Consider the following 26,797-nt stretch of genomic DNA (forward strand, 5'->3'; position numbering starts at 1 on the left):
AATTTTAATTTACTATATTAAGAGTCTGGGTTCTTTATTTTTTTAGATAACCCCAACTATTGAGGATCCTGCTGCATTTAAACATATAGAAGAAGTATTAAAAGAATTAAAATAAGATTTAACAATCGTGTAAGGAAGACCTGCATTACTTACTGTGTTGTGTTATACCAGAAACATAAGTAAAATTTTTATTTTATTTCTGTAAATGTGTTATTGAATCTTACTGTAGATCACAGTAACAAGTAATATTCAGTTGGCAGTGTGAATTTTACAATGAGATGATTTACTTAAATGATTTAATTTTTTATGGTAATTATGAGCAAATATTTGTAATACACATGTTGTTCTTAAATACAGTGCAGGAGATAACAGACTTTAAAACCTGTTAAAATTGTGTTGGTTTCTTTCAATGCCAGGATGAAATTTAATCCTAATCCTTAAAAGTTTGCTTTGTCTGAAACACCCATACATATTGAAGTTTTTAAAGTAGCTTAATGTTGGTAGATAAAATTTGTTATAATTTTAACATTCAGATTTAAGCTTTGAGTAATAAGGTAAAGAAAATGACTCCTAATGGAGTTAATGTTTTAGGTATTGCCGAAAACCCTGTAATTCAGGCCTACCAGCAGCTACTGAATTAACTGAGACTGTCCCTCAGCCATCTAAAGTTTTCATTTGCAGCTAAGGACAGGATACAGTGGATGCAAATATTTTTGGGCTATGGTAAAAACTCAGTTGAAACTACCTGGCTAGAGATAAGATACTTTATTGTTCACAAGTACTGGCCAATCTGATAATCCTTACTGACATATTCTATAGGAAGACCTCAGTTTACGATTACTTGAGCCCAAAATTGATGTTGCTAAGTGAAACATTTGTTAGGTGAGTTTTGCCCCATTTTACGACTCTACAGTAATCCTTTTTGGGGGGAGGTTGGGGGGGGGTTAGTGGGATGATTTTTAATCCAAAGGCTACCTGGTGTCTGGCTTCCTAAACAGACCCCACCACTATGTTTTCTTAAGAAATAATGCTCTTTTACTTCTGCTCTTCACTCAGCAGCCTAATGACTCGGAGCACTGAATAGTGTTCACTGACAGGGAGAAAAAGAGCAAGCCAACATGAAAAAAAATGCAATTCACAAAACACTTAGGACAGAAGTGTAGAATGATCCTTAGATCACACTGGTAGATCGTACGTTATGAATTCCTCATTTCAGCTTTAGAAAAAAAACATGCACTCTTCTGTGCCTCCACAAGGATCATAAATATAAGGCAGAGACTAAATTAAAAAGTAACATGTATTTTCTGTCCAGAAGATGTTCATCTGGAAAAGATACAGTAATTCTCCCATGCCTCCTGGAAGGAGAGTCCAGCATGGGTTTAGCTCAAGTCTTATTGGTAGGACTGAGTTTTAAATTAACATAAATAAATAATAATTAGGTACCGCCCCCTTGCTGCCCCAAGTACCCAGTTTTAAAAAACTCAGTCGAGGTTAAGGACATGAGTTTTTTTCTCTCACCTTTAGGTTGAGTATATAATGTGAATTAAATGTAATAAATGTTATGTGAACCTTGTAATTTTGTTCCCTTTTTTCTCATTTAATAGGTTCCTGATCTGATGGGGTCTCTGCCCTCCGCGGGCACCACCCCCACCTTTTCTCCTTTTGGGGCCTCTTCTCTCAGCGGGTACTGCCCACCGAGGAGCAACTGGGCTATAATTGATTTATTATAAGGACCTGGTGGTCCAATAAGCCCAAATCACCCCAAATGGGGGGGGTCCGTCCCTCCCCATTGTCGGGGGGCGGCGGAGACAAGGAACGCCGAATAAAAGCCGCGGCGGACATGAAAAGCCGCCTAACAGCTGATCGACCGCTCCCAAGAGGCGAGCGGCAGAGGGAGGCTTCGGCAACCTCCGAGAGGCTCACAAAGAGTCGGATGGCGGCTGCGGAGCGTTTTCCCGGCTTTGCGGAGTGTTCTCTCGCCCTGTGAGGCGATTACTCTAACCGCCATGTTTTTTTGCTGGCAACGTGCCAGAAGCGCGAACGGCATCGATTGCCGTTTTAATTAGGCGCGAACTGGGCAGCTGGCCAAGTGTCAGTCCTCTGAAGTCTGCCCGGAGACAGCCGACGAAGTCACGTGGTCGGCCAACAGCCTATTAAAACGCTGTTCTTCGCTGTCAGTTCTGCCTGCATGCATTACTTGCGAGGGAGAGCCTTCTGTTTTCTAACAGACACCTGTGGCTGTGTATGCTTTGTGGAATCGCTCGTGAGTACGCTGCCCCATATTATACTAATAAATATGGCAGACCAGCTGGTCAGTGCGGAGGAGCAGGCCCAAACCGTGAATACACCTGTCAAAGGGAAGGATAAGGCCACCAAGCCTAAGAATAAGTCCTCCCAATCGAGTTCCTCCCTTCGTGAGGCTGAGAGGAAGATCAAGGCCCTTGAGCAGCGTTTGGAGGCGGCCTTGTCCCCCCCCATCGTAGGTGGACTCACTATAGGCCCTTTCCAGCCTCTTCCTCCATCTGCCTTTTCACCTGCTGCTTCCATGGGCCTCCAGGGCACCGCAACGGAGAGAGACTGGTCCCCTGACAGGCAGATTCCCCCTCCATTGCCATCACCTGCAGCGAGGCCTGAGAGGCCTACCTCTTCTCATAGGCAGGCACTGTCTCAAGGGGAGTTACAGACACCATGTTATGTGCCTTCATCTACCTTCACCCCCACGGCAGCGGGGCTTAGAGACAATGCAGATGCTTGGCATGCCTTTGCCCCTGCTATACAGGACATTGTAGCCAATGCATTTACGCAGGGCATAGCTGCGGCAACACAACGAGCCAATGTCTTCCCCTCTCAGCCTATCCAGCCCAGAGACATCTGGTCAGCACCACCGCCCCCGACTGGGTTGGGTTCTATGTCCATTGACCACACTGACTTTGAGGAGGACAGTGACCACGGTGAGGGCCTGTCAGATGATGAATTCACTGTTCCGGAGCAGCCAGCAGTGGCGGGACTTTTTAAACCCTCCTTGTATAGGGTTTTATTGCGCAAGGCAAAGCAAGCCTTAGATGTGCCAGGAGCAACGCCACTAGTGGAGCCATCAGACGGGCCACGCACCTCGGCTGCCTTATGCAAGGAACCCGCTAAGGAATCGGACAAGGTTCCTGCATTGGAGATCTTCCTTGAGAATGTCAAGCGGCCGTGGCAACATCCGGCGGCGGCACAAGGGCCTTCTAACCTGGAACGCAGGTTTTATACCTTTGATGACAGCATGGAGACGCTACTCCAGTTCCCCCCCGTGGACAAGCCGGTGGCCACTTTGGTTTCCCGCACGGTTGTGCCTTCAGAGACGGTGGACAATTTGAAACCGGATGAAAGGAGAGCAGAGACTCTTCTTAAAAAGACCCACCAGATGGCCGCTTGGGCTCTTCGAGCAGCTTCCACTGCCTCCTTCTTCAGTCGGGCATCCATTATGTGGATTCAGGAGGTTCAGGCGAGACTGGCTCCTGAGGAGACTCGACTGCGGCAGGACTTGAATAAACTCCTCGCGACTGCGGAATTTTCCACAGATGCCACCCTGCATGCCGCGAAATTTGCCTCCAGGGCTATGGCTTCCACCATTTCGTCAAGGCGCCTGCTTTGGCTCAGGAACTGGCAGGTGGATGCCAAGTCGAAGTGGACTCTGTCTTCGGCTCCCTTTGAGGGTACAAAATTGTTCGGGGAGGCCCTAGATCCTGTCCTGGTGGAGGATAAGGATAAAAGGAAGGTCCTCCCAAGATTTTTCCGCCGCCAGGACCGAAGGGCTGGTCCGTACTCCCGTAGGCAGTCCTTTCGGTGGGACTCGTGGTCCGCCCCTTCACAGCAGGCCAGACCTTACTCACAGGGGGCCTTTTCCACATCCTACAGGAATGACCGACAGTATTCCCAGGAACGAGGCAAAGGTTTCTCCCAGACGAGACGACCATACCGGGGATACCAACAACGGAACGCCAGGCGTGCCAAGTGACTGCCTGGACGACATTCCTTTGGGGGGCAGGCTACAAAAGTTCAGCGAGAGATGGCGAGCTACTACCTCAGATCCTTGGGTCTTAGCCACTATCTCGCAGGGGCTAAAGATCGAGTTTCTACACGACCCTCCCCACCATTTTACCGCCTGTCCGGTCCCCAGAGACTTCGAAAGGAGGTCTCTGTTAGATCAGGAAATTCTCCATCTTTTACAGATCCAGGCGATCGAACCTGTTCAGGACAATTCCAAGGGTACGGGATTCTATTCAAGGGTGTTTCTTGTACCCAAGGCCTCCGGGGGTTGCAGGCTCATCTTGAACCTCAAACGTCTGAACCAGTATATTCTGTACCGACGGTTCAAGATGGCCTCCCTCCGCTCCATCCTGGCCTCTGTTCGAGCAGGGGACCTGCTTACTTCAGTGGATTTAAAGGAGGCCTACCTGCACATCCCCATACACCCGTACCATCGACAATTTCTTCGATTCTGTCTACACAACGTCCATTACCAGTACAGGGCCATGCCCTTTGGCCTATCATCGGCCCCACGTACCTTTACGAAGGTACTGGATGCACTGCTGGCCGATCTGCGGTCCCGCCCTATCCGGATTCTCGCATATTTGGACGACATCTTACTTCTGTCTCCAACCCGCCAGAGGGCGCACAAGGACTTACAAACCACGATGTCTTGTCTACAACATCATGGCTTTACCATCAACATGCCAAAAAGCCATTTGGCTCCTGCCACCAGACTCATTCATCTGGGTGCGGTGATAGATACGGTCTCTCAAAGAGTGTATCTATCCCCGGAGAGACAGCACCGCATCTGTTCTCTCATAGGCGGCCTTCAACAGAAACGAACGGTGCCGTTGTCTTTCCTGTCAAAGGTACTCGGGACCCTGGTATCCTGCGTGGACATTGTCCCTTGGGCCCGTTACCATTATCGACTGCTCCAGTGGACCTTGCTCCCGTTTCAGCGTCGCAGATTGAGCCATACACACCGTCTAACCGTCGTGGGACGCGAGTTGCAACTCTCTCTCCGCTGGTGGAGATCTGCAGCACTGCGGCAGGGCACTTCCTTCGGACCATGCCATCACACGATCCTCACCACAGAAGCCAGTCTGCTGGGGTGGGGGGCTCACATCCAGTCCCAGGTGGCTCAAGGCTTCTGGAGCCCCCAGGAGCTATGCCCAATCAACATCAATTTTTTGGAGCTGAGAGCTGTCCGCTTGGCCTTGCTGGCCTTCGCCACCTTACTGGAAGGTCACCACGTCCTCGTACGCACGGACAACGTAGCGACCAGGGCGCATTTAAATCACCAGGGTGGAACGCGCTCTCTCAGGTTGATGGAAGAGACGGTCCTCCTCTTCAACTGGGCAGAGACTCATCTTTGCTCCTTCCATGCAGAGCACATCGCGGGGGAGGACAACAAGCAGGCGGATTGGCTCAGTCGCCAGGAACTGGACCCGGCGGAGTGGCGGCTCGATCCGGGTCTGTTTCAGGAAGTCTCGCGTCGGTTCGGGGAACCGGTGGTGGATCTATTCGCCACCCCCCAGAATACCCAACTCCCGAGGTTCTACTCCCGTTTTCCAACTCCGGGAGCCGAAGGAATCAATGCACTACATCTTCAGTGGCCAAAGGTCCTACTGTACGCCTTCCCTCCGATTCCACTTATTCCATCAGTGGTAAGGAAGATCCTGTCGGAGAAGGCGGAGGTGCTCTTGCTAGCGCCTCATTGGCCTCGGAGACCGTGGTTTGCGGACCTCAGAGAACTGTCCATTTCTCCACCGTGGAGGATACCGGACGACCGGATATCCCTCAGCCAGGGGTTCGTGTACCACCCGGAACCCCAATGGTTCCACTTAACCGCATGGCATTTGAAGGGGACAGGTTGAGGAGCTGTCTCCTTCCCGAGAATGTTATCGCAACTATTCAAGCGGCTCGACGCCCTTCCACAGTCCGAATTTATCAGGCAACCTGGGCAGCCTTCCATTCCTTCTGCAATGACAGGAACCTTCGACCACAGGATTCCACAGTCATCCCTGTCCTGGAATTCTTGCAGAAAGGTTTGGAGAAAGGTTTGGCGCCAAACACGCTAAAACGCCAGGTCGCAGCGCTTGCCACCATTATAAAGCGGGAAGATGGGGGACCTTTAACTAGTCACCCTTGGATTAAGGATTTTCTTAGAGGGGCTACCAACACGCATCCCCCTCCTGTTCGTCGTTTTCCCACATGGGACTTGACCTTGGTCCTTCAGGCCCTCACGGGACCACCATTTGAACCGTTGAGAACTGTTCCATTGCGTTACCTCTCCTTTAAGACGGCCTTTTTGGTGGCAGTCACCTCGGCAAGGCGGGTTTCCGAACTGTCCGCGCTGTCGGTCAGATCAGACTTGTGTCAATTTTATCCAGACAGAGTTTGTTTACGTCTGGACCCCACCTTTCTTCCAAAGATCAACACTCACTTTCACAGGGCTCTAGAGCTGGTGTTACCGGATTTCTGTGCTCATGGTACTCACCCTTTAGAGCTTAGGTGGCACAAGATAGACGTACGCAGAGCATTGAAGCTTTACATCAGGCGTACCGGCAGTTTACGCAAAACTGAGGCTTTGTTTGTGTCGTTTAGTGCTAGCAAACTGGGCCTCAAGGTATCTTCTAATACCATCAGCCAGTGGGTGAGACTATGTATAGTTGAGGCATACAAGGCGAGTGCAAGGACTCCACCGAGTGGTATACAGGCTCATTCGACAAGGAGTGCGGCTTCTTCGGCAGCTTGGGCGTCACAAGCTCCCCTTGAGGATATCTGCAGAGCCGCGGCCTGGAGTTCACCCACAACTTTTATTCGCCATTACAAATTGGATACCTTCGCTTCAGCTGAAGCTGCATTTGGCAGACGTGTACTCCAGAAGGTGTGCGGGGAGGTACCACCCATGGTTCACAATCTCCCTCCCTGAACCTTGGACCTTGGGTATATCCCATGCTGGACTCTCCTTCCAGGAGGCATGGGAGAAGAACCGTTGTACCTACCTGAACGGTCTTCTCGATGCCCTGGAAGGAGAGTCCATACCCTCCCGAAGAACCATGGGAGGTTTTGTTTGATGATACTGTTCTTATGTTATTATGGTTGTTAATAAAGTTCATTATCTTACATCTTTTCGTTTTTTAAAACTGGGTACTTGGGGCAGCAAGGGGGCGGTACCTAATTATTATTTATTTATGTTAATTTAAAACTCAGTCCTACCAATAAGACTTGAGCTAAACCCATGCTGGACTCTCCTTCCAGGGCATCGAGAAGACCGTTCAGGTAGGTACAACGGTTCTTTTACTGAAAAGAAACATTTTTCAGTATACAGTACTGTAATTAGAATGATTTGAAAGATCATAGTACTGTGTGCAAACCACTTTAAATTCAGATACCTTTGAGTAAATCAAATTATTTAATTTTAAATCATTATATTTGAAATAAGAAACTACTATTTTAAATGTATTGATCTCTGATACAATAATTGAGACAGTATTTTGTGATATGTAATAATCATTCTGAACTCCCAACAACTGCTTCAAACTGAAAATGGGGTCTCTCAAATTTCCAAATTATTGGAATGGGAAACATGCTATACTTTAATAACCTGATAAATAAGAATGTCTTGATTATATTTGTCACTCAAACAATGTTTGTATTTCAAAATTAAGGTTGAAAACAAACGATAAGGTATCAACTCTACCATAGACAGAACACATAAAAGAGCTCTGATTTTATTTTATTGACAAGGGGGAGAGAAGAAAAACCGGTCACCATTTAGTTAAATGAAATCTGTTTAAAATTTTAAAAAATGCAGTAAAACAAATGCACGTGCAGATGTTTTGCAGAAAAGCCTGCTGAAGGACAGGATTTAAGCTACAATAAGATCAATCAGGCAGAAAGATTAGCAAATAGAGTAGTTAAATTACATTATTAAATAGTTCTTACTTTGAAACTTCCAATATAACAAAGGGCAAACATCAATAACACCATCAAATAAAACCACAGTAGATAATAGTTTCTCCTCTAAATTTCTATACAGTATATAATAACTGTTTTGTCTTTTATTTCCTCTGATAAAGTTGACTTCAGTGAAGTCTCAGCAAGGCCACTTTTGAATGAAAGCCTAATATTAGACAAGTAGTTGTTTCAATATCCTATTATAATGAAGACATGTAGGCTATAATACAACTGAAATGTTGAAAATCGGATTTATTTTCTTTTCACCATTTTGTTTAAGGCCAATTTTACCTAGCATGTGAAGAATTTGGGGTGGGAAATACCAGCAAAGGTAGCTGCTTTTTGGTAATTGCTTCTTCGTAGCCATTGAGGAAAATGTCTCTTGCTTTCTGTAATTCGTTTTGATTTTTGCAGTTTTTCTTCATGTTGGTTTTAGAAAAAAAGAGCAGTCACAGTGCTTTTCTACAATTTTGTATGCATTTTTTTGTGTATGTTTGTGTATGTGTACGAGAGTTCTGTTTTGCCTTTGTAGGTCCATTTTTGGCTCAAGTTTCATGTTTAAATATTTTCCTTCTTGATCGTTAGAGGCAAGAATTCACTTTAAATAGCGGTATATAATTTTTGAAAAAGTAGGAACATGATGAAGCATCCAATAACTTTTTGCTATTCAATATCCAATTGACTTTGCTACAATTCAAAATTGTAAAAAATAGCGGAATGAAAAGATACAAACAGTATACCTGACAATGTATTTGTCAAGTGTTTGCACTAAGACCCCATTATCACATTTTTTAAAAAAAATCATAATTTATATCCATTTACATGAGACACATATTAAAAGAAATTCCACCATAAATACATGTAATTCTAGTATATTACAATAAAACAGATGGAACACATTTCAAAATGAAGGCCCCCTTTTGATAAAATCATTATTTCTGCACATTGGCCAGAAATTTGTCATGATGTATAATTTTAAAAATTAGTAATTATTATTAATTAAACTATATTAGATGTGCAATCTGGACAATATTGTTGCTACACACTATTGAGTCATTTCAGTAGAGCTTGTAACCAACTTTTGTGTCAACTCCACAGAAAGGGATAAAAATTGTGAGACAATATTTGGCAGGTTGCACATTACAGCTAAATATGTAAAAAGATCACTATGCATTTTAGTTTGATAAACAATTATATTTTCTTCCCTATTACCCTGTTCTTGGAATAAAAAGCTTCTTAAGATGGTGATAGTGCACTTCAGGTAAAATAGAAGAAAGAGGTGACATCTAGAAGTAAGGAAAAACAGTTCATTTAATAACAACATTTATATTGAAATAGATTATTTTACAATAATAATCTCTGGGTCGCAATTGTAAAATAAAGCTTTGTTGAGGTGGGAAAGAGGTAAGGAAGGGTGAAGATGGGATCAGTACAAATACATGGTAGAAGATTCACTAGTTCCATTTAATTAATCTCTAAGAATGGCTAAAATAGGTTGAAGAAATCTTGTAATTTTCTATTTGTTTCAAAAACTAATCTTAGAATAACATGAAGGAGGGACATTTATGCTGTATATTGAGGATGCAGAGAGTTAGATTATCTGGAAAAAAATATTAGTAAAACCAATGGCATTTATTTAGTAAAACAGTTGTATAGGACTACAGTTTCTTTGTGTCTTATTTTTTCTTTTGAACACCACCCTTTTTTTGGGGAAAAAAAGGAAAATGTTTTGTTTTGCGAGAGTACAAATTTATTTTAATAGCATGTTTTAATAAAATACTGAGGTTACTGTTCTCTAGTAGGATGACTATAATGTTTAAGTATTTTAGAAAATATACACATTTTGGAAAAAGTTTTCTTGATTATAGGATTTGTGTAGTCATTGCTGGACAAAGTATCATAATTGTTCTAATGAACACAGGTGCTACTGCACTGGACAGTGAGTGACATCACAGTTTGAACAGAAGTAATTGTAAATCACATGGATAAAAGTTAAATTTTGCCTACATTTTCAAAATTGATTATTTTTCATAATTTTTTAATAGCAAATCAAGTTCTTTATTCCCCAACCCCATGCTATGCTATTTACTGTGAACAGCATTTGGGTGCTGGAGTCAATATCAGGTAGGAAGAGAGCAGCCTACAGCAAGTGAACAATTCAGGCAGGGTTTGCGACTTACTGCTGCTACCGGTGCGCTTCCCATGGAACTCTGTGACCCCAGCGTGCACATGCACGCGTCCAAGTGAAATTTTGCTTCTGCGCATGCACAGGAAGCAAAATCTCATGAGGGGACATGCATGTGAGAAATTTCAGTGATTTTTTGCTTCCGCGCATGCACAAAAGCAAAACATTGTTGAAATGTCACACATGCGTATGTCCCCTCGCAAGATTTTGCTTCCTGTGCATGCGCAGAAGCAAAATCTCACTCAGATGTACACGCACACACACTGGAGATGCAAAGCTGTGCATGCAGCTCCATTTTCCCTACTGTACTGGTAGCAACCAGCTACTGGAGCAATTAGTATAGAGGAAGATACAATTGGTATTTGTTGGAATTTTTTTTAGATTATAAACTTTACACCAACTCATTGAAGAGAATGTGGGGTTAGAGGCAAGAAAAATAATTGATCATTTTCAGGAGAGAGTTTTAGATTGACCAGAGACATTATTGGAAGAACCAGACAAACACTTAGGAGATAACACTTAGAAGAACCAGACAAACACTTTTAAGAACATAAAATATTATTGGATCCTGATTTTTTTTTCATTTTTCCATGAGCTTATTGGGCCTACATACTGTACATCAAATTTTGTATTGGAAGAAATGATTGCCATACAGCAACACCGTTTTCTAGAGAAACATTATTATCAAATGTCTTCAATGTTAAGACCAAGAGTTTTTGTAGTTCTTAATGCTCTCTGAACTTTGTTGTTTGCTTGTAAATGTTTCATTACTCAGGTAACATAATCATGAGGTCTGCTCTTTGTGTGTGCGTGCGTGCGTGCATATGTGTGTGTTGGTGTGTGTAAACTTACTCTGCCAGGGGGTATATTTTATTGAAACAAGTTTGTTTTCTCAATTTGACCATCAAATAACAGTAGTATTTAAATAAGAATAAAAAAGAATTGTCTGTTGAAGAAATACAAACAGGATATATTATTGGATCCCGAGGTAACATCAGAAATGTAGCTGCTACAACATGACTGAAATTGGCCTCCACTCCCCTCTTCAATTATGTTGCATTTTCTGTGGCTCTAGAACATGGCTGAAACTGCCCTAAAGTGTGGCAGATTTTGTGTATCCTTCTAACTGTTTGCAGTAATCCTTTGGATATTAGTGAAATAAACAGGCACAACAAAAATGAGTATGAAAGCAAATATCTTAAGAAAATTAAGGCTGAAGAGCCCACTTAGGATATGAAGTATCAAAGTTCTTGGCATGGTGGAATAGTTTATCATATGTATCTTGTCCATCTCAACCTGAAATGTTCCAGTGGTGGGATTCAAATAATTTAAGAATCTATTTGCTCAGGGTCAGGTTGGTTGTCGTGGGAGGCGTGGCCATCCCCATCCTCTAGCTCCACCAGACATGTGATATGAGCCTGCCACGACGGCCAACCTGACCCTGGGTGAACCGGTTATTAAATTACACCGCTCCTACTATCAAAATGGATCCTGGGCACGGCGCTATAATGGAAAAGTGGTCAACAGAGCAGCCAGCATGAGGGAAGAAGGCGCAGCAGCAACAAGAATGAGGAAAAGTGGCTTTCTTCCCTCATGGCCACTCCTGTTTTGCCGGCGTGTGCCAACCACCCTTAATTACAGGTTAATTAGTCCAAGCACCCACACACACACACAATAGAAGGCAAATACATGTTCTTTATCAACAGAAGAGAAGAAAAAATTCCCTTTTAAACTTCAAAGGGATTTCTTGTAGTAAAAAGGTACAGTTGAAATACAGTATTAAATCCAGTATTAAATCCAATTACTAACTCAGTAACTGTGAAATTGGGTCACGGCTACTGTTGTCCAAACAGTGATAAACACTCACAGTGAAGTATAAGGCAGAGTCCAGGAATCCAGGAATCCAAACACAGTCTTAAATACAACAATTCACGGTCTTGATGAACTACGATCAGATAATCTTCCACAACAGCCAAGCCAGCACGCTGCTATTTTATCAGCAGCTTTAATTACTGGAGCCCCACTCAACCACAGGTGGCCTCTCTTATCTCATGTAATACGTCTTAAGTTGTTCTCTCCTATGCATAGCTCTACGCATGCGTGGGTCTGTCATACGTTCCTCATCTGAATCCAACGAAGATAAGGAAGATTGATCTCCTCCTGGGCTGTCAGCCAAGCCCCCCTCTTCCATCACACCCACACTTCCTTCGTCATCGGATAATTTACTAGTTTACTCTATCGGGAGCAAAACAGGCCTGTGACATGTGGATGTTTCCCCCACATCCACCTCCACATTCCTTGGGGCAGGAGCTGGGCCAGAGCTAACCACAACAACTCCGTTGCCCGTTTCTCCATTGCAGCGCAGTGCAGAACCCACGATCCACTTTGATAGCAGGGAGGTGGGGTGGGTAATTTAACAACTGGTTTTTCCGAACTGGTGTGAACTGCTGAATCCCACCACTGGTTACAGTCCAGATCACAGGTTTGCCAGCATTGCTGAAATGAACAAACATCCAGCAGTAGCCTAAAGTATCCCTGTTATGTAACCTTTTGTGTATTTTCGTCTGAATACTCACTTTAGTTCAGTTCGGAGCTCTTTTTCATGCTTGATATGTCAACATGAATACGTGCGAACTGTAGAACTGTCTAACCTCTGTAACCGAGATGAAGCAACTGCAAATAGAGATCCAATAATATTAAGAAACTTGAAAGAAGGTGAAAAACTTCATTAATGGAGGTTTTTCTAATATCATAAATAGCTGTGAGTTATTTTATTTCATCTTTAAGCTTTGTTTTATGTTTTGGTGTTTTGCCTAAAATATTTCATAAATATTTACAAACGTAAGTATTTGCCTCCATGATATATAAAATCAAGATCAAACAATATATTTCATATCACCCTTTGAATGGAAGGCAGGTATGGTATGTTTGTTCTACTTCAGATATTTATCTGTAGGCTAATGTTCAAATGGAGTTTATGTTCATATGTCCAAACTGCATAGTCCATATCTAAATGAACTCCAAACCTGAATATGTTATCAGAATTTTTATTTAATACCTTTTGTGACCTACAGACATCCAGTGGAGCTGGAGACTGGAAAAACAGTCCCCTTGTGTTGTATGGGAAGGCTCACTTGGGATTTCCAATGATGCATTAATCCAGTAATGAAACAAATCCAGCATCGGATAATTCGCTTTAATTTAGAAATATGAATTAAATCATTAATAATATTTAACAAGCAACTGAAACATTTAATTTTTGGTCAAGTGTCTTTGTTTTCTCGCATGCACACATATCTTGTATATTTTCTTCATAACAGACATTTTGCTAATAATCAAACATTTTACTAGCAGAATGTTAATAGTTTAAAACATTATTTGAAAACGTAACTCCATTTTCCCATTGCCTTTTCCTTACCTCTCAAAGATGTATTTCTTTTACTCTATTAGCTGTAATTGATTTGAATACTTTACATTAAGAGCCTCAGTGGCCCAGTGGTTAGAATGCAGTATTGCAAGCTACTTTTGCTGATCACCAGCTGCCAGCAGTTTGGCAGATCGAATCTCAGTAGGCTCAGGGCTGACTCAGCCTTCCATCCTTCCAAGATCAGTAAAATGTGGACTTAGATTGTTGGGGGCAATATGCTTACTCTCTGTAAACTGCTTAGAGAGGGCTGTAAAGCACTGAGAAGCGGTATTTAAATCTAAATGCTATTGTTATTGCTATTAAATGTAACTAACAGCCATGCAAAGTTGGAACATTCATTTTGAAAGTGGGTGTTAATTGTCTTACCATCAGTTGCCATTTTTCGTGACTGTCCTGATGTTGTAGTTAACCTAAACCCAGCTGGCAGTGTTTCTGAAGAGCCAGGCATCATGCTGATTCCATGAACTTCACGTGGAGGAAATTGTCTTCGCCAGGCAGAGCCATGCCTAAAATTCTTGTCGTCGCTCTGCAACATACAATATTGAATTTTAGTAAAGCTGAAGTCTTTTCTTTGGACTAGCTGTCATTTTGAAATGTCATAAACAGGAAAGTAAATTATTGCCTATTAAAAATATTTTTGAAAACACGTATACTATGGAAATTTTTATCTGGTTTCTTTTTGAAAACAGGTTAACAATATATGCACTCCTTACATCTGTAGTGACATAGCCAGAGTACACTGACAATTACAAAAGCTTCAGAATATAACAATGAATGACAAAAATATTAAACGATTAAATCATTTTTATTTGATTTAGCAGTTGTGACTAGGAGGGCCTTTACACAGCTTTGTACACCCATCAGGAGACTCTGCTCATAGTCATCAAAACTCAACTCATCTCCAGTTTGAGATACTATAACGCACTGTATATGGAACTGCCCAACTAATGCAAATGTAGTGGTGCAGACAAGATACTGTAATGCACTGCATATGGAACTGCCCAACTAATGCAAATGCAGTGGTGCAGGCAAGTTACGTGTGTTCCCAAAACAACACACCATACATCTGTTCTATGAGCTGCATTGGCTGCCAGTTTGCTTCCGGATTTAATTCAAGGTGGTTGGTTTTAAATACTGCTGTAATCTCATAACTAAGGAAAATTATGTGGCGAAAAGAAACTGATAATATATCTTATCATTAATTACAGATATATGTCTTAATGAGTATACTGGCAATTTGGGCTATTTCTGCAAAAATATCAGGTGTTAAATATAAAACTTCATCCTGTCTACTACATTATAGGAATTTTGCAGAAATGAGCTAGTGACCTGTTTTCTTGTTGAATACACAATTTATTCTGAATTAATGTGTCTGCATCCTTTTTTTCTAATAAGATCAGCGCAGCCATAATATCTAATTCCTTCCTTTTTGTATTTTCTCATCTATGTATAATTAAATTTGCAATGGTAATAATGTTCAACAATCTATTTTAAGGTATTTATTTCCTTTTCATATATTTTACAGAAATAACACATTATTCTCTGTTATTCATAATTTATTATATAAAAATAAGACTACTTACTTCATCAAGGCGTCTACCTGTTCCTAGTGCCAATAAATTGTTGTATTCCCTCTCAAGAATCTGCCGTGCCTATGATTAAACAAATCACTCAGTACAGTAATGTAAAAAATACTTCAAATCCTATAGAAATTGAATGGATTTTAAATAGTTACTTTATATACCTGGGTATTCTGTGTTGGAATCTGCAACAGTAAGGCTAAACTGCCATAATCAAAGTTATCATCTAAGGCTATGAGTGACCCATGCACACCACTTTCTAGCACATTGTTTGCATAATCTCGTAATCCAATTGCTTGTATCCAGCGAATAACTCTGTCATTGCTCCACACCAACACATCTGTAAAAAAGACATAAAGGGTTAGGGTTAGGGTTATGGGGTTAGGCTAATAACCAAATTTTTAAAACCTAAGAATAAAAGATCTGAGCTAAACCAAACCAAACATAGCTATTTAAATTATATTGTAATCCCATGATAGACCTGTTCCAAAATGTAAAGTAATTTTTCTATAAAATGGATACAAACATGAAATTTCTGGACACAAATTCATATGATGTAGCAACAAAAATGTATGTTGTTTATATTCTCTAATAATGTAATTGAAAAAATACTTTAATACAAACCTAATTATTAAGCTAGATGCCATTTTAATGGTTTCCCTTTTACACTACGCTGTCACACACAAGAGTTAAAAGGGTGTGCTTCATTTATTTATTTTATTATTTATTTCATCAAGCATGTATTACATAACATACAAGTATAAACATTATGAATAGATTAAATGGATATGAATAAAAGAGATATTAGGGCAGGGATGGTAGGCATGCTGGTGCGCTTAAGACTTCTTGGGAATGGAGTGAGGTCAATAGTAGACATTCTAAGGGTAAAGTTTTGGGGATTTGGGGAAGAAACCACAGTCAGGTGGTACATTACAGGCATTAACATTTTACTGAAGTTGTATTTTCTGCAATCAAATTTGGAGCGGTTTACCATATGTTTTTATCTATTGTGTGCTTATGTATTGTTGTGGTTGAAGCTGTATTCACTTACACTGATAAATGTCAGTGTCAATGAATAAAATAAAAGTGTATTCATTTACATTGATAAATATTTATATATTGTAAATAAATATTTACACTGATAAACCACATAGATGCCAAAAGCCTATCCACTGTTAACACATCTCTAGATTAATAATGTTAGCTGTTTAATGTACTGCCATCTGTTAGTAGTTTTCCACTATAGATTTATATCTATTGCTAATAAATAGATACTTCTTGAAAACATAAACCTATTACTACTTACTTATTGTTTTAGTTACCATTTTGAGATGATGGCTTGCATTTACCAGCACTTCAATGTACTTTTATAAGATTGTTTCTGTTTAGAATATTTTATAGATGAGCATTCAGAAAAACCTATTTTATATTTTATTACCTTTTATTTCATGCTGACTTGCTTCCCTTCTCCTTTCTAATTCTTGTCTATCATAATTCAGTTTCTTTAAACACATGATTCCATATTGCAGACTTGTTCTGTTATTTAAAAAAGTAACATAACATAAGACAATTATCATTATTGAAAATTGTTATTCGGTTTCATAAACACGAACTATTTTGGGGCAAACAACTGAGAGTGAGAGAAGAATGCAGAATTCAACATTAATACACTGACTATTAGGGTGCTTGATTATGTTTCTATTCTCTCATATAAACATGTACAGGTATCATTCATTTAGAAGTGGTACAGATTTCTATGAGTGAAGATTATGCATGTCCATTATTAAAAATGTTATAACTTACCGATGAAAGCTATCCACCATTTTTAAATGTACACGGAGATCTTTTTTTGTTAGATGATCTAGCATCCTTGCATCCACCAAACATTCCATGAAATAACTTCGGTACTGTGGTAACCCTAAACTGGGAAGCCATTCATTACCAATCCATTCATGGTTCATATCACCATAAGCTAGGGTCTATGAGGAAAAAAAAGAGGAAAACATAATTATTATCTTATTGCTACACCAAACACCACACACACACACACACACACACACACACACACACACACAGAGAGAGAGATTAAGGTGCTTCAGTTCTTGAATGAGAAATGTTTTCAAAGAAAATAACTCAATTTGAAATGTCTGGAAATTCACAATCAATTTCTGGAAGACTAAGCAGCTTACAATTTAAAAACAAGAATAGAAAAGGAAGAATCTGCCATATTTTACATGACTTCATAGCTAATCTACTGCAAAGTTCAGGATAACACATATTTAGAATTCCTAGCCAATTCCTAGCCAAATATCTGCATTATAGGTGAACAACTCTAATTACATAGCACCCTACTCCAGTATGTCACCAGGTAGCAATATCTAATCAATGTTGGCAGATCTGAGAAATGAAGTGCAGTTGATCCTAGTAAATACTTGGATGGGGAGCTGGCTAGGAATTGTGAAATAATAAGCATTTTGGAGTATGCAAAGATAAGTCTACTTCTATAATACCACAACGAATAGTATGGATGCCATGCAACAAGGGGAATAGAAACAAATGGGAAATTTATCCACAAAAAGTGATTCTGGATATGGAAAGAAAAAGATAGTTCACACAATCTATTATGGACATATATTTTTGCCAAAATGAAGTTGTTCATGCATGAAAATAAGATTTATTACTTGTATTCATTTACAGTATAATGCTAAAAGCAAACTTAAAAGAGGGCAATTTTTTGTGGTGGTTAGTTTATTTAATAGTTATGGAATCATTTATCAAATAACTAGCATAATTAGCACACTCATTAGTGTAATTATGTTGCAAGATATTGTTAAAGCACATGCAAAGAACTGCATAAATGGAAGGAAACTAAAGCACTGACATTCATGTGAAAAAAAGGATTTTCACCGGGGTAAACAAATTGTGCTAGCTTTCGGATAGAACACAATTCAGTGACTTGTACCTCAATCCAATAAAATTATCATTGTAGGTACTGAAATATTTTCATATTAATTTTGTCAGGCTACAACAGAATACTGATTGAGTTGACCCTGTAGCTGCTGTAATATGTAAACTTTCCAACTTCAAAATTATAGACATACAGAATTACAGATCCTTTTAGTACACAGCCATTCAGAAAAACAAAGGAAATAAATTTTGCGTTAGAGCTGTGCCAATCCATCAGCTAATCTCTTATGTTTGACTACTAAACATCTCTGCTTAAGACTAGATTAATGTGAAAAGTACCCGATTGGGGAACTCCCCCAACTTGACTTGCTAGTCTATTAAATGCAGTCTACATTTTATGCAATGTGCTCTCATCTATACTAGACTGTCTTCTGTCCTCTGTCCTATTGCTCTCCTATATCTTCTATACCTTTCTTCTATTCCTATATCTCTTCTGTTCTTTCATTGATATGTTCTATTACTATATCTTCTTTTCTATTCTTTCTTAGATATATTTTACTATGAGTATTTCCTCTATAACCTTCATCATGTATTTTACTGTGTGTGTGTATGTATATATATATATATATATATATATATATATATGTGTATATATATATATATGTATGTATGTGTGTATATATATATATATATATATATACACACACACACACACACACACACACACACACACTAAAACCCTCATTGTGTATTGGACAAAATAAATAAATAAATAAATAAAAATAAATAAATATACACGGGCTTATTATTTTTAGTTCCAGAAAAATGAACTACAGTTTGTCATGTTTTTTAAAAAACAACTATCAGAGGAAAAGGTTCATACCTGAGCCCAGCTGCCTTCCTCGCTGTCCTTCTGCAAGTTGAACAGAACCATTAGCAATGTCAATTAAGAACAAAACAGAACATTTAACAACCAATAAATAAGATATAAATGGGGCAATACAATATAGCCTATATATAAAATTTGGTGAGTTGGAGTGGAAAAGACAGTAAAATAAGCTTCTTTCCAGTCCAGATTTTCAGGATGTCCCCAGCTGAAGAATTAGTAGTTGGTGAGTTGGCTGACAATCATAGGCACCAACGGATTAAAGGTTCTGCACCATCCCTCTTTCTCTGGGAGGTATTAGTCAAAAGCTTTGACTAGCCAAGAAAGACCAGTGACATCACTGTCTTGTGAATTGTCTGAAAGTTTTTGTAAAGGTAGCCTCAATATATATGCATTATGGACAATTCCATGTCAATCATCCAAACTATCAGCTGGGCCAGCAAGCTACTGACTGCTGCCCACAAGATGTCCTGGCCAGACCTCTTCCCTGGTTGCCAAAGGAATAGTTTTGGCAAGTGCAATGTTAGACCACCTTGTTATGATAGCTTTCTCTTGACGCTTTCTAAACAAGGTGGGATTTACACATAAATATGCACTAAACAATTGAGGATTGATTTGATTTCTCAACTTTAATGCATTTGTATTCATTTTATAATTGTTTACAACACATTTTGGACATTTCCATAAAATAGTTTATACATATGGATCTTATGTAAAGCAAGGAAGATCGTTTTGTAAAATTATAGTTAGCACTCCTAAAAATTTCCTATCATCACACTACAATAACAATAATAGGCAATATTAGAACTAACCGTTTTGGTAGGAGCTGCAAGATTTTCCATTTCTTCATGGGTTACCCACACGTTGCCTGAGGGCTATTGTCCATGCCCACAGGGTCAGGCAAAATCCATATTAGGTAAGCAGTGTTAAAGAAGAAAGGCAGCAACACTGTAAGTTAACAGCATACAGCATCAAAATGAGCATAACCACATTCTTGTCTCAGATGAGGTGCAGCTAGAAAGCAATGTTAAACAGCTGCTTTACCCCTGCAATTTGAAAGAAATCCCTCAATTGAATTATTTTGATATGGAAGGGAACATCTGCATTTGATTAAACAAATGTGAGCAAATAATCCCTACACACTTCTAGTGTCTTCATATTAATTTAAAGCATTTTATATCTCATTTCACCCAGATATACCGGAACTGTAATATCTAAGTTTTAGCATAGCCAACATTTTGAAATTTTAGATTTTGCAATCTCAACAAATCTGGATCTCATCAGACGGGAGATCCTGTTTTTTATATGGGAATAGATAGTATTTCACTAAGGATATCATACATATTTTAAAGTACAGAAATTGCCCTAGAAATGTGTAGTTCTGCATGTGGAAAAAAATCATCTGAAATTGATCCAAAAGATACTGTACTTGCAACTGTTGCTACAGATGACCTGAAAAGTAATATAATGGAAGAGATGAGGATTTAATCCCAATTGGGCATCATATTTTTTAATGAATAAATATATTTGAAGTAATATTAGCCATAATTTAGGAGTATAAAAACCTTGGTGAACCATCTGAGGGATTACAGTTCAATGAGTAATTCTGTATCCTAGATAAAGTACAAAGAAATCTTATTAAGAATTAAAAATAATAAGAAATAAATAAGGAACATTTGACCTGAAGTCCTAACCTGGTCTACCAAGCTGGCCTATTTGGCTTCTGCATTTTAAAACAACCTCTTACTAATTCCCAAATATCCCATATGATTTTCAGTTTGATGGCTGTAATCCAGAAAAGTAAAGGGTGATCAATAGGTCTGGGAGCTTTCCAATATTTTCCCCGGCAAGAAAAGGAATTGAGGAGCTCCAGGAAGTTGAGTTGCGATGGGTTTCCATGTATCAGAAAAGCACACAACAGCCATCTTCGTTCTTGTGGGAAAGGCAGATAGCTCCCTGCTTCAAGTGTGCATTTTCTGCATGAGAGGAAAAGACAGCCTTCTGCTAACACCATAGAAAAATGGATAACATCAAGATGACTTTTTTTAATATAGGCTAAATTTTAGTCCATTTCCCCCACACTTTGATGTTATCCAGTTTATCATCTGTAACTTCTGAGTTTCACCCTTCTACAAGAGAAGGTCATACCGAGAAAGGATATATTTATCAATGCCTAAATTGATAAATTAATCATCTAGAATGACAAAACAGCTTTTTTCTTCAGAAGTCACTGAATATTTACCTGTCGCTGGAGAACACAAGTAAGTATAAGTTATTATCGTCTTCATTATTTGGCTGCCCAGAGGTACCTACATGTACTGGCTTTTTGACAGATCCAGCAAAGTTCTTTTTTATGCTTGATATACTCACCGTTCTAGAAGTTGGAGGGGCTGATGGGCTTGTGAGGGATACCATTTCCTGGATTGCCAGACGGAGCTTCAGGCGATGGAGGGGATTGCTGATTCCAATTTCTCTCTGGATTTCCGTATCCGACAGTGCAGACATGATGGCACCACTTTTCACATTTGCACGGCAAGCAGCAACGTACCATGCAGGCATTCCTAGCCAAAGCTATAGGAGATGGAGAATCAGTAGTTAAGAGCATTACCAGGACTAAATTAAATTGGGAGTTTGTATCGAATAAATGTAATAATGACTGGGTAAGCACATTCAGGCTTATGTATTGGGGTATAGAAGACAGTACACCATTCTGAAATTAGATTTCTTATGAAGTTTTTCTTTAAAAAAAATATTAAACCACCAGAGTCCCCCTCACCCAAAACAAAAATATAATGGTGTCATCCCATAATCAGCTTTGGTTTCATTGTAACACCTCTATCAGAAAAACTATTTTTTTTCTAAAGCAAACAATAAATTACAAATTGCTGATGAAGAAGATGTAAAATAAGGCATACTAATATTTTTAGAAGGTTTTCCTAAAGCTTACCTCTAGCCAGGCAACTACTGTTGGCCCATCCCATTGTGCAAAGGGTAACCCCTTTCTCCGAGCTTCCTCCAGAAGTTCATGCCTAAAAGTGCATTAGAGATAGTTAAAGAAGGAGCTAAGACCTAACAACATCACAAATGGAATTCAGTATGGATAAAACAATCATTCTGTTTTGTTAGAAGCTGTTCCTAAGCACCTCAACATATTCATGCTCTAATCATAAAGTAGAAAACAATCAGATATTAATGTAAGAAAATGCCCAGTTGTTTAACAAACAAGATTGTCGCAGCTTTTGCAATATGTGTCAGCCGTGGTCAGCAATTGATTTTTGTTTTAAAAGACTTCAGATTGTTTTAAAGCAAATGTCTCCTATAATTATGATTTGTCAAATAGCAAGGCTGTAAAAATGCACAAGTGTATGTTCTATACACTGGAGATGTGTACCTGTGGCCCTCCAAATATTGATGGACTTTAATTCCAATTAGTTTGCCCCATGATGAAAGAATGAGGTCTTGTAAACATCTCAGGACCTTTAGTTGTTCATACCTGCTATAAATACTTTCTGCAGAGATGAAAAGTGATCTAGGTGGCTCAATATACACTGCTCAAAAAAATAAAGGGAACACTTAAAAACAGAATGTAACTTCAAGTAAATCAAACTTCTGTGAAATCAAACTCTCCCCTTAGGAAGCAATACTGTTTGACAATCAATTTCACATGCTGTTGTGCAAATGGAATAGTTGTGCAAATGAAATATTCAATGAGAATATTTCATTCAGATCTAGGATGTGTTATTTGAGAGTTCCCTTTATTTTTTTTGAGCAGTATATTAAACTATGACTTCAGGAGAAGAAATGGTAAACTGAACATCATAGCATAATGATGATCCAATAAGTAGTAAATTAAGGTAACAAATCTTTATAATTTTCCTATATTGAATTTACAAGATAAGCTTGTTCAAGCTTCAAGACTTTTATGAGATGGGGCAAAGAAAATAATGAAAAGAAATCTAGTTCTGGGGCATCATATAAAGGGACTAAAATCAAGATTGTTAAAAGTACAAGGGAGGAATATAAAGATGGTTTATTTGATCAAGTTAAAATAGATAAGCTGCTCTCTTTGGATATGGACTTTTGCTAATTAAGATTGAAATGACAATTTTTTTTGTATTTCAATAGCCGATTAAGTTGTTAAAATTGGTATTACTTGGGATAACGGGGGTCACTTATTTTAATATTTTTCTTTTTTTAAATATTCAGGTAGTTCTTGATTTATGACCACATAAAATTTCTGTTGCTAAGCACAATAGTTACTAAGTGACTTTTCCCCTATTTTACAATCTTTCTTGCCAACATTGTTAAGTGAATTGCTGCAATTGTTAAGTTAGTGCTTTCCCGCTCACTTTGCTTGTTAGAAGATCACAAAGGTGATCACATGAACCAGGGACCTTGTAAGTGTCATATGCCAAGTGTTCCTGATCCAGTTGTCAAGTGTTCCTGATCCTGCCTTTTTCCACTGATATGCAGTTGGGCTGCAGGAGAAGACGGTCAACAGTTTTGAAGGCGGAAGAGGACTCTATGTTCCAATGGTAAGTAAAGCATGAAAACCATTTTCTAGGAGAAGGGAAACTCTGATTGCAAACTTATATTGCCGTGTGGCTATATACATAATTGGAAAAGGCTTCAGGGATAAACGAGACAAAATTCAGAACCGGAGTCCCAGAAGCAGTTCGTGATTGTGTACAGCCATGTTCTGATAACTCCTGCGACGTAGCTATAATCAATTATTGGCTTTGCCATTCCATTGGATTATTTTTGAGACATGTAGAGGGGGGGGGATCTTGAGCATACACACCTACTCAGGCCTCGTGCTCTGGAGAGGTTATTCCAGTTTTGCATACACTATTTTAGGAACTCTTTCCAGAGCATGATACCATAGTCTTTTGAGACTGAATCAATGAGATGCCAAGAGCCCAAATTGTGATCACCTTATGATGGTTCTGTTCAAACCATCATAAGTGTGAAAAATGGTCCTAAGTCATTTTTTTCAGTGCCACTGTAACTTCAAATAGACATTAAAGGAATGATTATAAACTGAGAGCTACCGGTACTTATTTTTCCTTTCTATTATCTTTTCTAAATCTTATCTTTTTCTTTTTATTCTTTTAGTTTGTATTAGTTTTATCATTGTAATTTTACTTTTTAATAAAATTACCATTAAAAAGATATTCTGCTGAAATTAACTGCTAACTTTCTTTGCAACTATAACTTACTTACATGTTTTGATTCAATAGCCATAACCGTTTTCTTTTCTGGGGCAGGAGGATACAGGTCTCAAATTGTGTGACCTGATAAATGATGTCAGTAATGTTATGGGGATTTTTTTAAACTATGCAAGTTGCAAAGCTTATACAGAAGTTTTCATATATTTCTCAGACTAACAGGAAACTTACGGTTTTCAACAATTATAGTGAGATTACTCCCTCTGTAAGAAACAGTAATATTCAGTCTAATATCGCAGCCACCCTGGGAGTTCAGCCCCCCACAGCAGTTTTCTGAGGCGGGGGGGATGCATGCACTCCTGGCTTTTACTTTACATTGGTAAGCACTGAGGAGCACAGCACAGGATTATCTCAGTCTTCTAATAATGATCCTCAAAATTATCTAATCATATTTGCAAATTGAAATGTATGATTATATTTGAAGGCAGGAAAAGCTGGGAAAAATCTTCCATTATTCCCTTAGGATTCAGAGATAAATACTGAAAAGTTAATTCATCATTTATATTTATTATTTAGGTATTGCGTCAGTATTTCTGAGTGATATAAAATTAATTCCAAAAGGTTAAAACCAAGCGCTATGCATTTTCAATTATGTTAAAGTATCTGAACCTTCTTACAATATACTTCCTTGATGTTCCCTCTATTGTATCAGTAACATTTAAAAAAAGAAATGCAGTAATACTCCAAATTATAACAACATAGGAGGGCTATTATAACTGTTCCAAAGAAAATCTAAATCTAAATGCATAACCTGTAGTTTCTCTGCCATGCAGAGCAGATACTGGGTGCACCTTTAGTTGAGAATTGTATTTATAGCATTCTGAGCTCCCAGTTCTACACGGCCTCTGCCATCAATAAATCTGCTGTGATATTCAGAAGATCCATTATATATGATACATATGTTTATAACTTTATCAGCAATATCCCAGTAAAGGCTGAAAATAATTTGTGTACTAATAAAGTAGGTGAATAAGTCGAACACACATAATTGAATCAGAACAGCATGCTGGAGAGAGGGATAATGAAAAAAATAAGTAGGCTTGCTTGGGAATATATATGGAACAATTTTGTCCTATTTGTATTTTGTCACAAGCTTCAAGTGTCTCAATTATGGCCAGCTTTGCTTAGTATATATCATGATATTTTTTCTGTTGTGCAATAGAATAATATACTGTAAGGATGTATGCATATATATGATTAAGGCATCAGGCTTGAAACCAGAAACTGTTTTAGGCACAAAAGTAGCTGGGTCATTTTTGGGTCAGTCACTTTCCCTTAGCCTTAGGAAGGATGCAATGGCAAACCAGTTGTGAAAAAATTTTAGCAAACAAATTGCAGAGAATTATTGAGTGTAATCTTTGAGAATCAGACACGACTGAATGAAATAAAAATAAAAATGTATAGAAACTTTTGTCATCTAGACAAAGTTTCTCAACATGATTCTCTTCATCATCTACAGTTCTCAATCAAATTGGGGCAGGTTGCCTTAAAACGGTCTTTTGGACAACATACAATGATAAGTATTTGAAATTTTTCATACATCTCCTAGAATTAAAATAGGATACATATTATTGCACTGTGCAATTAATACTTTATAATTAATCTCAGCCATTTAGTAGTATACCCATAAATGTTTGAAAATTATAAGGTTGATTAGTAATAAATAGAATCCTTTTTATTTGCAAATCCAAAAGTTTAAAAACTGTCAATATTAGTTTGTTTTCCATGGAATGTCAAGTGTAGATGCAAATACGTGTAGTGTAAATACGGAGTTTATTATCATTTTTCTTCTAAATATTGTAGGAATGTGGCCTAACTTACCACACAAAAACACTAATTTATTGAGCTTATACAATAATATATTTATTTTAGAAAAGGGGTTCTAATCTAGACTGCTAATGTAAAAAAGTACAATCCAACAAAAATATTCCACACTTCGTTAAACTAGATCAGTTTTCCCAACTTGGTATTTGCCAGATACACTGAAATATAATTTTCATTCTCCCCAATCAACATGGCCAACAACCGTAGTCCAAAATTCTTGGAGAATATCAGAGAAAGGTGATCTAGATGAAAACTGAATTTCAATGTAGAGCATAGGGGGAAAATTAGTCATCTACACATACATTTATTTATTAATAAAAGATAGGAATGAAATCAGTTGGTAAAAAAATTAGAATAATGGTCAATCTCATGTATGACATACTTTTTGGTTCATATAATGTAGTGTAGCAAACTAAATTTATCACTTCTGCATTTTTTTTGAAAACCCATCCTATGTTAGCACAAATTTATGATAGGATAAAAAATGTGAAGAGCAAAACAAAAATAAGTTTCAATGATTGTTTAGATCTAATGACAGAAAAAATAATATAGCCTATAGTAACAAAATGTAATATACTTTGAATAAAAGCTTAGCTTGCTAAAATAATACTGTTACCTTGTTTTAATACATAATGAACATTATCACTTTCTTAAACATCAATATTGTGTAAATGCAAACAGTTTAGAATGCAAGGTAATCAGTATTGAACATCTATAAGTAATAATGCTACTAATATAGCACCATTATGATGAATTGATCAAATTGATCAAATGCATAAGCTC

At 38.6% G+C, this 26,797-nt stretch overlaps 2 protein-coding genes across 5 annotated transcripts in view; one reads left to right on the forward strand and one right to left on the reverse strand.

Annotated features, from left to right (window-relative positions):
• ACSS3 (acyl-CoA synthetase short chain family member 3) overlaps nucleotides 1-15,225 on the forward strand; it is a 67,580-nt gene extending 52,355 nt beyond the window's left edge. For 3 of the 4 annotated variants that reach the window (XM_070755763.1, XM_070755767.1, XM_070755766.1), the window contains one exon: nucleotides 47-391. In XM_070755763.1, coding sequence (XP_070611864.1) covers nucleotides 47-115 — 69 coding nt within the window. In that variant the 3' untranslated portion in view covers nucleotides 116-391. Of the gene's footprint in view, nucleotides 1-46; nucleotides 392-13,961 lie in introns of those variants that run through there. The other variant, XM_070755765.1, reaches the window with a different exon arrangement.
• PPFIA2 (PTPRF interacting protein alpha 2) overlaps nucleotides 7,747-26,797 on the reverse strand; it is a 241,848-nt gene continuing 222,797 nt past the window's right edge. The window contains exons 23-33 of the mRNA XM_070755768.1: nucleotides 21,910-21,991; nucleotides 21,333-21,533; nucleotides 19,775-19,837; nucleotides 18,960-18,989; nucleotides 16,973-17,148; nucleotides 16,608-16,705; nucleotides 15,334-15,509; nucleotides 15,173-15,241; nucleotides 13,956-14,115; nucleotides 12,739-12,835; nucleotides 7,747-9,263 (exon numbers count right to left, since the gene is read on the reverse strand). Coding sequence (XP_070611869.1) covers nucleotides 12,777-12,835; nucleotides 13,956-14,115; nucleotides 15,173-15,241; nucleotides 15,334-15,509; nucleotides 16,608-16,705; nucleotides 16,973-17,148; nucleotides 18,960-18,989; nucleotides 19,775-19,837; nucleotides 21,333-21,533; nucleotides 21,910-21,991 — 1,114 coding nt within the window. The 3' untranslated portion in view covers nucleotides 7,747-9,263; nucleotides 12,739-12,776. The remainder of the gene's footprint in view (nucleotides 9,264-12,738; nucleotides 12,836-13,955; nucleotides 14,116-15,172; nucleotides 15,242-15,333; nucleotides 15,510-16,607; nucleotides 16,706-16,972; nucleotides 17,149-18,959; nucleotides 18,990-19,774; nucleotides 19,838-21,332; nucleotides 21,534-21,909; nucleotides 21,992-26,797) is intronic.

Source organism: Erythrolamprus reginae, chromosome 6, assembly GCF_031021105.1.
Source record: "Erythrolamprus reginae isolate rEryReg1 chromosome 6, rEryReg1.hap1, whole genome shotgun sequence".
Classification (NCBI taxonomy): domain Eukaryota; kingdom Metazoa; phylum Chordata; class Lepidosauria; order Squamata; family Dipsadidae; genus Erythrolamprus; species Erythrolamprus reginae.